At 53.8% G+C, this 14,459-nt stretch overlaps 1 protein-coding gene across 1 annotated transcript in view; it reads right to left on the reverse strand.

Annotated features, from left to right (window-relative positions):
- Nucleotides 1-1,080: 1,080 nt before the first annotated feature.
- ACAD9 (acyl-CoA dehydrogenase family, member 9) overlaps nucleotides 1,081-14,459 on the reverse strand; it is a 31,860-nt gene continuing 18,481 nt past the window's right edge. The window contains exons 9-18 of the mRNA XM_012655159.1: nucleotides 11,004-11,079; nucleotides 9,485-9,555; nucleotides 9,109-9,228; nucleotides 7,294-7,422; nucleotides 5,194-5,273; nucleotides 4,356-4,482; nucleotides 4,029-4,106; nucleotides 3,302-3,430; nucleotides 2,559-2,631; nucleotides 1,081-1,634 (exon numbers count right to left, since the gene is read on the reverse strand). Coding sequence (XP_012510613.1) covers nucleotides 1,534-1,634; nucleotides 2,559-2,631; nucleotides 3,302-3,430; nucleotides 4,029-4,106; nucleotides 4,356-4,482; nucleotides 5,194-5,273; nucleotides 7,294-7,422; nucleotides 9,109-9,228; nucleotides 9,485-9,555; nucleotides 11,004-11,079 — 984 coding nt within the window. The 3' untranslated portion in view covers nucleotides 1,081-1,533. The remainder of the gene's footprint in view (nucleotides 1,635-2,558; nucleotides 2,632-3,301; nucleotides 3,431-4,028; nucleotides 4,107-4,355; nucleotides 4,483-5,193; nucleotides 5,274-7,293; nucleotides 7,423-9,108; nucleotides 9,229-9,484; nucleotides 9,556-11,003; nucleotides 11,080-14,459) is intronic.

A 14,459-nucleotide genomic window follows, 5' to 3' on the forward strand; every position in this document is an offset into this window, starting at 1 on the left:
TGAACTACTACACTTTTGATCCCAAATCGGACATTTCATATTTAACTTTCCATTCTGTGCAGAATGCCTCCTTGCCATCATTAATTACTAGCCAACAACAACAAAAAACTTTAGGTTTCACTGGCAAGTTATTTCCAAAGTCACAGTTTTTGTAAACTTTCCCTCTTTTTAAGATTAGTTACCAAAACCCTGGCAGAATCCTCAGGCCAAACCTACTAAGCCAGCTCAGCTCTCCCTGTTCCCAACCTCCGCTGTGCGTGTTTCCAACATCACAGCAATGAGGACATATACCTCATTTGCTATATGAGGAGGAAAAAGAGCGAGCCCAGCCTCCTTCTTCCCCCTCAAGGTAATGTCCACAACAGGCTTTTTGGAGCCCTCAACCTCCAAGACCAGTCCAAAGCTTGGAAGCCTGCCAGAGTGAGCACACTGGGACCCCTGCGGTATCTTACAAGCAACAGCAAAGGGAGCCTGGAGAAATGCAAAGGCCTCTTAGTGCAGCCTGAAGATACCTTCTCATCGTCTGTTCACGAGCAAAGGCCACGGCCAGACAATCATTTGAGGCCAGCAGTTTGAGACCAGCCTGGGTAACATAGCGAGACCCTATCTCTATAAAAAAATAAGAAAAATTAGCCAGGTGTGGTGGTGCACACCTGTAGTCCCAGCTTCTTAAGAGGCTGAGGCAGGAGGGTCACTTGAGCCCAGGAGTTCAAGGCTGCAGTGAGCTGTGATGACGCCACTGTACTCCAGCGGGGCCAAAAGAGCAAGACTCTGTCTCAAACAAACAAAAAAGAGTGGAAGCCAATCCTTGCAAAGAAACAAAAGCCCTCAGTGAGAATGAGTACGTGCCAAGTAGTTCCCCCATGTCCTGAGACGGACTGAACACTCGTAATCCTAAGACACTGTGGCCTGGGCCATGCACCTGCTCCTTAGTGTTCTGGGCCCTCTTCTCAGAGGGTGAGGACAAAAGGGACCCAAAGCCGTCACCAAAGAGTGGTGGTTTTCAGGGTCGCGCTGTCTTCCATTAAAGGCTGGTTCTGAGCAATAGTGTAACCAGTACAGCAAACGCTACAACTGCACACACAAATTGTGACAATTTACATTCTTTGTTAAATGGTTCCTGCTACATGTTCTTAGCCCACTTGCTTCTAGTTTAAATGAGTGACACGTACACAGCTTTCAAGCTGTTTCTTAGAGAATATGTGATTATCCATGCCTGAAACAGGTCCCCATCGGCCTGGCACCGTGGAGGCGGCAGCACAAGCCCATCTCCTCCGTAGTAACTCCTAACCTATCACAATACCCGCCAATTCCAGGTGCCGCCATTCCATTCCCTCTCAGTCCAGAAGCTGTGATCCTGTTGGACTGAAACCTGGAAGAGCTACCAAGCCAGGAGGAAGCCTTTCTGGTGCAGACTGGGAACAAATGGCTCAATTTGTGATAAACCCAATTTATCCACCTTCTGAAAAAAGAATGAGAGTTGTCCATCGACGGGTCATGGCCTGGGGGCAGGCGGCAGCACTGTCCCCTGCCTCAAGATGTCCTGTCCAGAGGGTGGGCACAGATATAGGCTCGCTTCTCAAGGACCTGCTGGGATACTTTCTTAATCTGCTCATCTAGGTTTTGTGGAGCATCTGGGGGGAGAGAGGGAGGGAGCGAGTGAGCTTTCTGCATCAGGGGCATTTTCAACAACATCACCCACCCACCGTGAAGCAGCCCTAAAGGTGATCCCCTCCTCCAAACCCCCAGGAAGTGGCTCTGGGCTGCAGGAAGAGAAAGGGACAGAGGCTTTCGTGAGTAACAAAGGGCTCATTCTGTTCATTTCCCCAAATCCCAGACCCTGTGAGGGTAGAGTTGGCCCTTGCTCAGGACATGGCCCCTTTGTGATTCTAGCCCACTGGAGGAGAAACCATCGTCACCCTCCACAGCATCCACCTGTCCTGTCAGCACTGTGGGGGTGCCTGGGACACCCCCAGGGCCAGGACCTGAAAAAATTCATCCACCACTCTCCTCAGTGAGTGCCACATTGGCAACAGGACTGGGCTCTGCAGGGGACATAGATCCAAAGCCTTCAGGCCGACAGGACCATAAGGTCAGAAGTAGACTTCAAGCTGGGCGTTCCCAGACATGGTCAAGAAGCTACCAAGAGCCGGCGCATTCCACACAAACGGAAAACCATGAGCAAAGCCCCTCAATTCTCTAGAGCCAAGGCCTGAGGCACAGCGGGTGTGCCACGTTCATTCTGGCCGGCGTGCAGCAGTAGAGACAGGTAAGACGCGGCCTCCCAAATCAGCTACCACGTCTCCTGCCTTCGTGACCCTTCCCAGGGCAGCTTTGAGAACACAGCCAGGCATGCTGGGCAGGCACCGGCAGGCCCAGCACAAGGGGCTCTGCGCTCGCTCGGTCTGAAACCGCCTTGGTGAATGGTGCAGGTGCCCATCTGCAAGCAGGTCCTGCCCCGTCGGCTCTGGGAACTTGACAGAGTTCAGAAACGGTGCACCATCAACAGGAGCCAGGAGTTGGGCCGTCCCTTCCCTCCCAGAAGACACCCTACTTACACTTGTCCAGCTGAGACAGGCTGAAGAGATTCTGGAAATAAGCATCCACGCAGAAGATGTTGGCCAACAGAACCTGCCAGAACCCAGGTCAGAAAGGATAACTGCTTGAGAGCCCTGGAATCTGACCTCTGAGCTTCAAGAAACCCAGCCTGTCAGCCAAACTGGGCAGCCTGGCAGGGGTCAAAAGGCCTGGCTCAGAAGTCACACAGTCCTGGGTTCTAATTCTAGCCTTGACCCTGACGACCCCATCCCCTAGGGCAGGTTACTCAGCACCCCTAAGCCTGTCTCCTCTGAGAGGCAGACATGATAACTAACCCTGGCGTCGCGGCTACTCCAGGACAGTGCATGTGGGGGCTGGGTGCACATAAGTGCTGAGTGACAGCATCTCCTTCCTCCAACTGGGCGAGGAATGCGTAGGGGCTGCCCCTTGGGGGGGGTGGGGGCAGGCAGACCCCAAACATTTGAGGACTCTGGGGTTCAAGGACTCTGTCACCCGCCCCCTCCTTCGCTCAGGCAGGAAGACAAAAGGGAGTGGCCCGGCCTTCTGAGCAGCACAGACCCTTGTGGGCCTCCCTGGCAACGCCTACGTGCACCTCGCCCTCTCAGTGACCACAACTGGGTGCCGCGGCCTCTCCCTTGTGGGACTACCAGACAGGGCCTCGCCAACCAACTACCCCCTCCCCCACAATCAGCTTCACTAAAGTGCAACGGGACAGAGGCCACCTGTGCAGGGTGGGGCTCACCTCATGGTCGTGGTTGCGAAGCCCGATGCGGATGGAGCGGCTGGCCCGTGACAACACGGCCGTCATGCCATACAGGTTGATGAGGATGTTGGCCACCCGCTTCATCACCAGCTGCTCCTCCACGATGGTCTGGGAATACAGGGGCTCAGAGTGGGGACTTGCCACCTGGGATGGACCATGCCCCCACAGTTCCTGCCCTGGGGTGCATCTTTGCTGGTCTGAGTCTCCCTGTGTTCCTTGGGAAAGTGGGGCCAATGATGTCTTTCCCTTTGGGTCACAGGAGGCCAGCTCATGGCTGCCTTGTGTTTCCCCTTCTCTTTGGTCTCTCTAGATTCGAGAAGGGGTTAAGGCAAGACCAGGTCCCAGAAAGCCGGCTGAGACGAGAGGCCAATACTCAGTGTGCTACTGTCACCTTCCCCAGCAGGTCCCCAGATTTAGGCCCATGGAGGGCCACCCTCCCAATTCCAGGGAGCCTTTCTTCACCTGGAAGGTACACAGGAAAACATCACAGAAAACACTCCCAGCAAGGTGACCATCTGAGAAGCTGAGTGGCCTCCAGGACAGGCAGACACAGCCAGCCCAACCTCTCCATCTCGTCCCTCCCTGGGGATCAAGAGTTTTATTCTAGGCCTGGTGCCAAAGGCAGACGCTTGGCAAATAGCAGTCTCATGGATGTTGGCCAAGTTGGAGGGCCTGCTGTGCCCCAGGCCTGGCAGGGCCCGGTTACCTTGCCAAAGCGGAGCAGCAACGTCTCAACAGTCCGGCCGAAGTAATATACATTCTCCTCGAGCTTGGTGGCACCGTCCTATTGGGCCAGAAGACAGGACCCAGCTCAGTACCTCTTCTCCATAGTGCCTTGTCCTGTCCCCTGGTACAGCACATAGCCCAGGGCTCTGGGGCCCAGATAGGGTAGGGGCATCTGGGGTGCCTCAGGCTAGCTGGTGCTCCCCAACTTCCCCTGGACTAGCCCAACCCCTAGTCTGAGCCCTTCTGAGATGGGGACATCTGGCAGGACGGCACCCAAGTAGAGGGTACACCAGCTAGATCCACTCACCGCAAGACTAGGGTGCACGAGTCCAAGTTCACCTGTCAGTCCAAAGTCCACAGTGCGGCCCAGGGAGTCCCGCAGCCTCCGGCCAATAGTCTCCATGACTGTGATCACACGGCCCTGTTTAAGCTCACTGCAGAAAGTCCACAGTCCCGTGACCAGAGGCCGTCCTGCCAGCTCCCGCTGTCCAGCAACATGACCCCTTGGCACCCTACTTCCACGCCCCTCCCATGGCCCAGATGTGCTGGGCTCCTGGCTGCAGGCTGACCCCCCAGCCTGGCAGAGAGCAGCCACTTGCTTGGGGCAGTGGAGTCACAGCCAGCTTCCCTGCAGCTGTCTCCCACTATGGAGTCTGCAGAATGCCACCAGCAACCTGTACTTGGGCTCCAGCAGAGATCTGATTGCTCTGCCCCTGGGACGGGGTAGAGGGGTGCAGGAGAGGAAGAGAGGCAGAGAGAGAAATTGGTCTGATGTTGGCCTCAGAGCCTGACAACTGTTTGAGGGACAGTTCTGAGAAACCAGCTGCCCCAGTGTGGGGGATAAGAGCTACCTGGGGATGGAGGAGACTGAGTTCAAGTTGGGGTGGGAGGGTAGGTGGCCATAGGGTAGGGCAGCGAGGGCTTCCCTGGGCGGCTGGTCCCCATCACCCGCAGGGGAAGGCCAGCTCCCACACCTGGCTTCCCAGGCCCTGCAGCAACAGCAGCCTGCAAGTGAGCACTGCGGGGCTGTGCCATGCTCCCCACCCCCCAATCTCAGGACGAGGCAGCTTCTTCCTCTTGCCGCTCAGACTGGCCTCTGCTGCGCAGCTGGGACCTGAGGAGCAGACAGTGAGAACAGCACCTACTTGATCCTCGCAGTCAGGATGCGGCCGGCGTGCTGCAGACCCGTTAGGGCGATAAACATCCGGAGAATCTCATTGGTTCCCTGTAGCCAGCAGTGTAGCAATTAAAGGCTGCCCAGAGTCGGGTGGCCACGGTGGTGCTGTGTAGAGGGCTATGACCAGGGGTCAGGGACGAGTGGAGGAGCTGACCAGACTGTGGTCTCCCACTGGGGCCTACCACCAATCTGTGACGTCTCCAGCTCCCTTTTAAAATGGAAACCAGCTTTCCCTGGGTGGTAACGTAAGAGCACTGATGCCCGGGGCACAGCTAGTGCCAGGCAAATGTGTGCTGGCCCCAGGCCGAGGCCAGATTCCTCAGGAAAGCTGCGAACTGCTGAGCAGCAGCACCTGGAAGCTCCCTGTGCCAGGGGTCCACGCGTACACTAACCCCACCACCTGTAACGCCATCCGATGGCTGTGAGAGGCCGGTGGGCTTCTGCCCACTGTGTACAATGGCACTGTGCATCAGAAAGGTGCAAGGGCCTGACCCAGGCCACACAGCCAGCACTGGGAACTGAGGACTGTCCCCTACAGGCAGGCTGGCACCACCAATAACGAGACTCCTACCGCAGAGGAAGAGAGAATATGGAGGCCTCCAGGCAGGACCACCCCAGCTCAAAGCATAGTCTCTAGACAGAAGCATCTGCCCCACACTGAAGGCCCTGTGCCCATGGCCTTGGGCCTCCTCAACCCCTGCGGACCACACCACCCAGCCACGGAGCCCGACGCTCCCGGGTGGAGGGAAGGACTTTTGGAGAAGTAGTCCTAGGCCAGCAGGGCTGTGACATGCCCAGTGCCCTCAGGCTGGCCCTCACCCCATCTGTCCAAGGGAGAGAAGATGGCGGAGACCTGTGGCCAAGGGGCCTTCCACTGGGATGTCCCAGGAGCCGAGACCCACACTCCGGAGTCTGAGGACACCCTCCTCCACGCAGAAGCTGCTCAGGCTCAGACCCTCCCTGCCTCCTGCACACTCACAGCCCTCTCAAGTCCAGCCTCTCCCTCCCAGCGGGGACATCCTGGCCTTGGTCTCACACCTGCCTCCCATCCTCCTCCTTAGCCCCAGTGGGAATTTCCCAGAACACAAATACAACCAAATCATTCCCTGAACAAAAGCTTTTTATGGCTTCCGAAATTCCTCTGCTTGTTAACCAAGGTCCCCTGGCTACTTTTCCAGCCTGCCTTCCCATCCACCCTCTGCACACACCCCCACTACCTGCCCCAGCCCACCTCGCAGGAATGACTGCTGCTCCCACAAAGACTTCCTTCCTCTCCCTCCACTCACCTAGAGCTAGCAGGTCCATCCCGTCTGGGCCTGGCACATTCCATTTCCCTCCCCTTGGCCCAAGCTGCCCTCCCGTACCCCTGGTCAACATCTTCTCTGCCCCTAAGGGCCATGTGCACATGCTCCATGAGACTCCAGCTCCCTCCCGGAGGATGCCTACCTCCTGTCTCCCACCCTGCTTGTATTAATCCTCCTTGGTCAGCCATGCTGCACGATCAGAACACAGACGCCCGAGTGGTCTCCGTGGCCCCAGTCGCCCTCCACTCTGGCACATACTAAGTGAACTGACTCTTTGGGCTTGTGCCTTCACAGAGGGCAGCAATAGAGAGTGACAGACGTCCAGTTAGGAGACCTCAGGGGTGGCCCTGTTGAACTGCCTCAATTCACTGAGAAGGAAACCAAGACCTAGAGAGTGCACTCAAGGCACAGCAGAGCTGGGGTTGAACCCTGGTCCCCTACAAGACCTGTTTGTCCCCCATATCCAGCCAGAATATGGCAGAGAAGACCCGCAGCTCATCACCAGGAGGCAGTGGGCTCGGCGGAAAGGGCCCTCAGGAGCAAGACCCTGAGCGAGCTGCTTGACCTCAACTTCTCTCTCTGCAAAATGGGGTCTGTACAGGGTTGTTAGGATCTAGCGAAAAAACACACAAGCCAGCAGCTGTGGTGGACCTCTGCTGAGCTCTCAGCAGCATCTCCCAGGACCAGGAGGGTCAGGGAGAGGAAGGTGGGGATGTCGGTGGGGGTGTCCACAGCAGAGTGCAGCTGGCAGCAGGGCCACTCACCTCAAAGATCAGGAGGATGCGGGTGTCACGCAGCATGCGCTCGTATGGGTAGTCCCTCATGTAGCCTGAGCCCCCAAGGATCTGCAGCGCCTCGCTCACGCACTGCCAGGCGGCCTCGGAGCTGAACACCTGCCACAGGCCGAGGGCGAGGTCAGCACACGGACGTCACTGCTGAATCCCTCCCAAAAGGAGGACCTATGCCGTGGGGAGCTGGGTGGCTGGAGAGGAGCGGGAGGCTCTGTGCAAAGAACCCCAGGCTCAGGGATAAGACCCACCCAGGGAGAAACTCGACAGCTTACTGCCGCAAGTCCTTTGTCTTCCTCAACCACACTGACTAGCTTGCAGTTCCCCCCCACCATGACCTCTCATACCGCTGGGCTGCCTTCACCCCTTCCACACCTGGCTCAACTCAAAACCAATCTAAGATCTCACCTTCTCCAGGAAGCTTGACCCAGCCCCATCCGCCCTCCACAGCCCGCCCTGCACGACTGTGACTTATTTCTGCCTGCACACTGTGAGCATCTCAAGGACAGAGATACTGTAATATTTAGCTCTAGGCTTAGCACCTGCAAGAGGGCCAACTCCCAGGCACCGACTAGTATCTGTGGTTCTTGTTGAAGGGTGACGAGAAGATGGGATGATAAAACGTGTGCAAACGCACCCAGCACGCAGGCTACACCCACACCTAGAGAAGACTCACTGAAACACAGATAACGTTCTTGACCTTGTAGGTGTATTTCCTGCCGACATCAGGCCGTTCACTTCTCTAAGCTGCCATACCTCTCACCATTTCTCTCAAGAGCTCAATTCCAGAGACCAGTTTAAAAACAATTTGTGGGCCGGGCGCGGTGGCTCACGCTTGTAATCCTAGCACTCTGGGAGGCCGAGGTGGGCGGATTGTTTGAGCTCAGGAGTTCGAGACCAGCCTGAGCAAGAGTGAGACCCCGTCTCTACTAAAAAAATAGAAAGAAATTAGCTGGACAACTAAAACGATATAGAAAAAATTAGCTGGGCATGGTGGCGCATGCCTGTAGTCCCAGCTACCCAGGAGGCTGAGGCAGGAGGATCGCTTGAGCCCAGGAGTTTGAGGTTGCTGTGAGCTAGGCTGATGTTACGGCACTCTAGCCCAGGCAAAAGAGTGAAACTCTTGTCTTAAAAAAACAAAAAAAAACAAACAAAAAAACAATTTGTGGGTCTCCAAGGAATTAAGGGAAGAAAAAAGAAATACAATTTGTGGGGAACCAAAGAAGGGTTCCCCCCAAAGTGCGGTGGCCATCTTTTTTATTATAGCTAAAAAAGGCTACCCCGAAACACAAGAAAAGTAACAGAAAACTCTAGTATTGACCTCAACCAAATATTTTATTTTTAAAAGGAAGTTTTGATACCAATAAGTAGGAAGGTCATAAACTCAGAAACACAGTCCCTCACATGAGAGCAGCTGCCATTTTATACTAATATGGAGTTACCATAATGGTCTGTGTTTTCTCCATTTGCTGTAAACCGTTCAACTGGTGAAAATGTGGCAAAAACGTGGCAAAAACATGGCAAAAACTGCACCAGGGAAGCACGGAGCTTTCCTGCAAACTGACACTCGACTGGGCACTGTTCTTGGTGGCTTCTGCCCAGCTGCCCCCGAGGGGTCTGCCTGTCCCTGGAGCACTGCACACCGTGGGTGTGTCATCAATGCTAGATCAATGACAAACTGGCCTATAAACTAACAAGATGGCAGGCAACACGGCGGGTCTGAAAAGCTGTGGAGAAAGAGCTTTGCCGAGTCAGCCCCCAACGCCAGCCCTCAGCCCTCCACGACATTACCTTCACCATGGCTGCCTCGATGGAGCAGTCAGGAAACCCGGGTTGGTCCAGCATCCCTGCAGTGAGGTAGGCCATACTTTCCATTACGTACGCTTTCTGAGTCATCAGTGCAAACTTTTCCTGGAGTGCGCAGAAAAAAACACAATCAAAAAGCAATCTGCACGTGCTAAGACCCAAATCTGCCAACCAGTAGAGAAGTCAGAAGCCTCATTGCCCAGGAGAGGCAAACCCGGGCATTAATAAAAGGAACCTGCAGTAAATAAACCCTTTTCTAGTCTTCCCAAGTCACATGGGTCAGCGGTATAGAGAAACCAAAGACCACACCTTTCACGGCCACACGGTGAAATCAACACAGACAGCACTCAGCCGTCAGTACCTGAATTAGTCCAAATTCGCCGAGATTCCTGTTGAACTGTTTCCTCGTGCAGGCATATTCAGCAGTCATTTCTGAAGAAGAGCAGAGTTGTTAGAAAGAACCAGAACACTTCCGTTGTTCTAAATGATTTCCTAAGGCTACCATCGTTACCCTTCAAACACTCAGGCAGGAACCGTGAGGACGTGTCTGCTGCAACAAAACGCCCTGAATGCCAGCGCCCCCGCTGTGCAGCGCGTGAGGTCAGGGGCAGGGCTGCCCACTCCTCGTGGTGCCCGCACACGGCGTTCGGTCAGACAGATTTGAGTCCTGGCACTTGTTCTTACCGGCTGCTGGCCTTGGACCAAGTGCTTCACCTCCCTGAACAACACTACCCAGCTCAGAGATGAAATCAGATGGAATCACAAAGCCTGGTGCACAGAGCACCCCAGAGGCGGGCGGGCCCGCACCCAGCACACTGTTCCTGACCAAAGCAGAACGGGCAGTCTGGCGTGGAGACTCGGGCCCGGGGCTTTAGGACATGTAGTTGTGAATACAGGCTGAGCTTGGAGGGGCCCACCCAGGCATCAGCACCCCCAGCCCCACCTGCAGCCCGTGCTCTCCACATGCCTTCACAAGCATGACGGGACCCCACGTGTACACATTTCTGGGCTGTGGGATCTCATCAGAGCTTCCGCATCCTTTGGGGGACAGGCTGACTGTAAGGGCCCCCCTGAAGCTCTTGCACTGAGTTTTCCAGACAGGGAAGCAGAGGCCTTGAGTGGGGAGAGCCCTGAGCCCAGAGTCTGACAGGTTTAGCTTTAGGTCCAGGTGCACAGCCTCGGGCAAACCTCAGTCTCATCTAAGAAGTGAAGGGAAGAACCCAAAACAAAGCCTTCCATGTGCCCACTTTGCCCTGAACTCTGAGAGCCCAAGCCAGAGCCTGGCACCAAAGAGGAGCTCCATAAAGCTGGCAGTGCGCCGTCCCCGGCAACCCCCATTTCCCTGCAGACGCTTCCACGTGGCTGAGAGCTACAGGGCTGTTTTATGTTCAGTGGCAAAGGAAAGTCTAGGTATTATGTACCCTGGCAAAAAGATAAAGGAGAGATCCAGAGGCCAAGGGATCTGGATTCCACACCTGACCCCACTCCTCACCCCTGTGCAAAAGTCACCTACAAGACGGGGGAAACGTGAGGATCAGAGCTGACGTCGCCCAGGGCCTGGCTCGCGGTGTGGCGTTCACTGGCAGCTCTGGCCCTGGTGGTCAGGGCAGCATACCCCTTCTACCTCTGGCAGGAAGCGGGGTCCCTGTCCCCTTATCTTCTGCGTATAGGTCAAACAGGACTGCTGAGAGATGAAGACTGGCCTCTGGGGGCAGGCAGAGTAGATTCACTCATCTAAACGACAGCCAGGTGCTAAGCTTGAGCAGGACCTCTGTCCAGGTGGCCTGGAAATGGCCTGGGGAAGGGCAGAGCCTCCTGGGCTGGAGTGGGGGCGCCAGGGGCAACATGGCCACAAAGGGCCCTGTCCCCAACTTACCTACCAATCAGTTTCTTGAGCATCCCAGCCACGGCGCTGCCCATGCTGAACCGCCCGCTGTTGAGGATGTTCATGGCCACCTGCAAGGAAAGCCCGTGGGCACTGAGGACACAGCGGGAGCAGACCACAACGGCATCTGGCCACTTTCACCACAAGCTCTCTCGAAAACAAAGGTGAGTCTCTGCAGCACCGTGTGCCGGCATCCAGCACAAGCTGGTCACCCTGCCCCCTTCGCTCTGGGAGAGCACAGTCCTAACACTTCGAAACAAGGTCGCTCAGCCACTGCTGTGGCTCTTATCAGCATCTCTGGAGTCACCTCCCCTCCACAACGCAAGAAAGGACATTGAACAAATTACTCCACAGGAACACGCCAATTCTCCTCTCCCTCAGGGGAAGTGAGCAGAAACAGACTTGTTGAGTACACGCTGCAAGCTTGTACCTTCCCAACAAGGCTGCAAGGTCAGGACCCTCCTTTCACTGATGAAGAACCTGAGGTTCAGAGTGGTGAAGTGACGCTCCCAAGGCCCCAAAGCCAGCAGCTGCCTGACATCCAAGCCCTTGTTCTCTCCCCTCAGGATGAGATGACCCCAGGGAACTCAGCCACATTCCTATAACAATGACCCGGAGAGTTTATCAGCTTCCCCCGTCCCCTTCTATCTTCCTACCAAACTCAAGAGTCAGCAGCCTGGATGAGGGACAGGCACATAGCCCTGGTGCCACACACACCGATAGACCAAACGGGCACAGACGCAAACGGCCAGGTCCGCAGCAGGTGGTCAACGGTGCAACAGTGGCCAGAGGGGCGTGTCTGAGTCCAGGGGGGACTTCTGGTGTGGGGAGAGGGGACATTGGGCAGCACAGGAGTCCCCAAGGAGACACCTGGGCTGGGCCAGGGATGGATGGGCACCACGGGCGGAGGACAGGCATGTGTGAAGCCCTGCAGCCACCAGTTTGAGCCTCCTCAAGGGCAGTTCTGATCCGATGTGGAATCCCCAAAGGGAGGGCCTGGGGGCAGAAAGGAAGACTGTGAACATGACAGTTTTCCTAAAAGCTCAACTTCAATGGTATTACTGCTTTTTGCTGAATGCTTGGTTATGGGTAACTTGGATTACTAAAACGGGCAATAGAATTTATGATAACTTGTTAAATAACCCGAATGGGAGAATCTCTCAAAACACACCTGTGGCAGGAAATAGCAGGTCGTCAGGGGTTGGACAGCTTAGAAACAACCGCTCCAAACTATTGGGACAGCTGATTCTCACCACTCTCATCTGAGGTGCTGAGAAATTCAGGGGACAAGATCCCTGGGCACTGGCCTAGCCTCCAGGACTGGCTGGAGAGGGGGCTTGGTTAAGTCACAGCACAGTGTGAGATGCAAACCCCACCCCTAGAAAGGGTTCAAGAGGCTGTCCTCTCTGCCACCTCCCAAGGGCCTGAGGAGGTGAGGGCCCTATCCTGCTGACCTCCCCAACTTCAGATTTCCTCCAGGACTTGGGATGACTTGGGAGGACACTGGCCAAAGAACTATTAGGTCATTAAATATGAAATGTCCAATTTCAAATCAAAAGTGTAGTTTATCAAATCTCAAACAAGAAGCAGTACAATTAATCGAAGTACGTGCCTAAACTATCAACACAGTTTTGCCATCTGAATGGTAGCTTAGTGCAGTAGTGAAGAAGCCTGGAGAGTCAGTGGTGATGAAATTGCGAAAGGCATTCTCCACAGCTTGCTGAGAATTGAATATTTTTTCTTGCAAGAAGTGGTCCAAAGCCTGGAAGAAGTGGTAGGCAGTTGGTGCAAGGTCTAGGGAATACGGTGGATGACAGTTTCCAAGTCCAGCCTCTACAGTTTGAGCAGCGTTGTTTGTGCGACATGTGCTTGAATGTTGTCTTGCAAGAGGATTGGCCTGTCTCTATTGACCAATCTCAGCTGCTTGATCGCAAGCATACTCTTCCTTTCATCCAACTGGTAGCAGCAGACATCTGCTGTAACGGACTGACCAGGTTTCACAAAGCTGTAGTGGATAACACCAGCGCTGGACCACCAAACAGACACCATTAACTTTTTTGATGAATACTTGGTTTTAGACTATGTTTTTGCACTCCATCTTTATCCAACCATTGTACTGAATACTTGTGATTATCAAAAACAGTGCATTTTTCATCACGCATAACAATATGGCGTAGTAACAGAAATGTTTCACCTTTGTGTCGTGACAGCAAAGAAAGTCAAGCTTCGAGACAATTTGTCTACTGATGCTCGGTTAATTCATGTAGTGCCCATCTGTCCACCTTCTTTACCTCGCCCATTTGTTTGAAGTAGTCCAATATTGTTGGCGTAGTAACGTCAAACCTTGCTGCTAATTTGCGTGTCGGTGGAGACGGACTGGCTTGCACTACAGCTTTCAGCTCATCATTATCCACCTTGGTCTCAGGTCACCTGTTTGGCCCATTTTCAAGATTAAAATCACAAGAACAGAACTTCTTAAACTATAGATGCACTGTGTGTTCATTAGCCACATCACTCCCAAACCTTTGTTGATGTTTCGAGCTGTCTGTGCCGCATCAGTTCCACAAGGGAACTTATTTTCAAAAATAACATGAATTTTTTTTTTGAGACAGAGTCTCACTCTTTTGCCCGGGCTGGAGTGAGTGCCGTGGCGTCATCCTAGCTCACAGCAACCTCAAACTCCTGGGTTCAAGTGATCCTACTGCCTCAGTAGGTATAAACCCCAAAAGAACTGAAAACATTTTTTACACCAAATCTTTAACATGAATGTTTATAGCATTACTGATAGCAGCCAAAAAGTGGTAACAACCCAAATGTCCACTGGCTGATGCATGGATGAACAAAATGTGCTAGCTCCACACAAAGGAATACCACGCAGCCATGAAAGGAATGAATTGACATACTATGAAAACATCATGCTACGGGAAACAAGCACACCATGAAAGACTTCGCATTGTACATGATTCTATTTACACGAAATGTTCAGCAGTCTATACGGGGACAAAGTAAAACAGTGAGCACCAAGGGACAGGGTAAGCGTCATGCTGGGAGGCACAATGTTTCCTTTTGGCATGACAGAAGTATTCTGGAATTAGACAGAGGCGATGGCTACACAATATGGTGAGCATACTAAAAACCACTGCAGTGTATGTTTTAAAATGGTGAATTTTATGTTATATGAATTATCTCTCAATAAAAATAAAAATAAATCTGAGTCCAAAAAAAAAAATTAGGGCAGGGACTCAAGTCCCAGGGTTGTGCAGAACCTGAGCTTCTCCAGAGCCCACTGGCCTGCTTTCTTGCACCTGCTGGGGAGGGGAATCCCACCCCTCACTCCAGGCAAAGGAGGTCTGGGAGATGAAAGAAGATTCCCAATGCTTCCCACAGACTCCCTACTCTAGACGTGAGACAATCTTCCACTCTCCATTTTTTGATTTCCCAACGGAGAACC

Source organism: Propithecus coquereli, unplaced genomic scaffold (assembly GCF_000956105.1).
Source record: "Propithecus coquereli isolate 6110/MARCELLA unplaced genomic scaffold, Pcoq_1.0 Scaffold461, whole genome shotgun sequence".
NCBI lineage: Eukaryota > Metazoa > Chordata > Mammalia > Primates > Indriidae > Propithecus > Propithecus coquereli.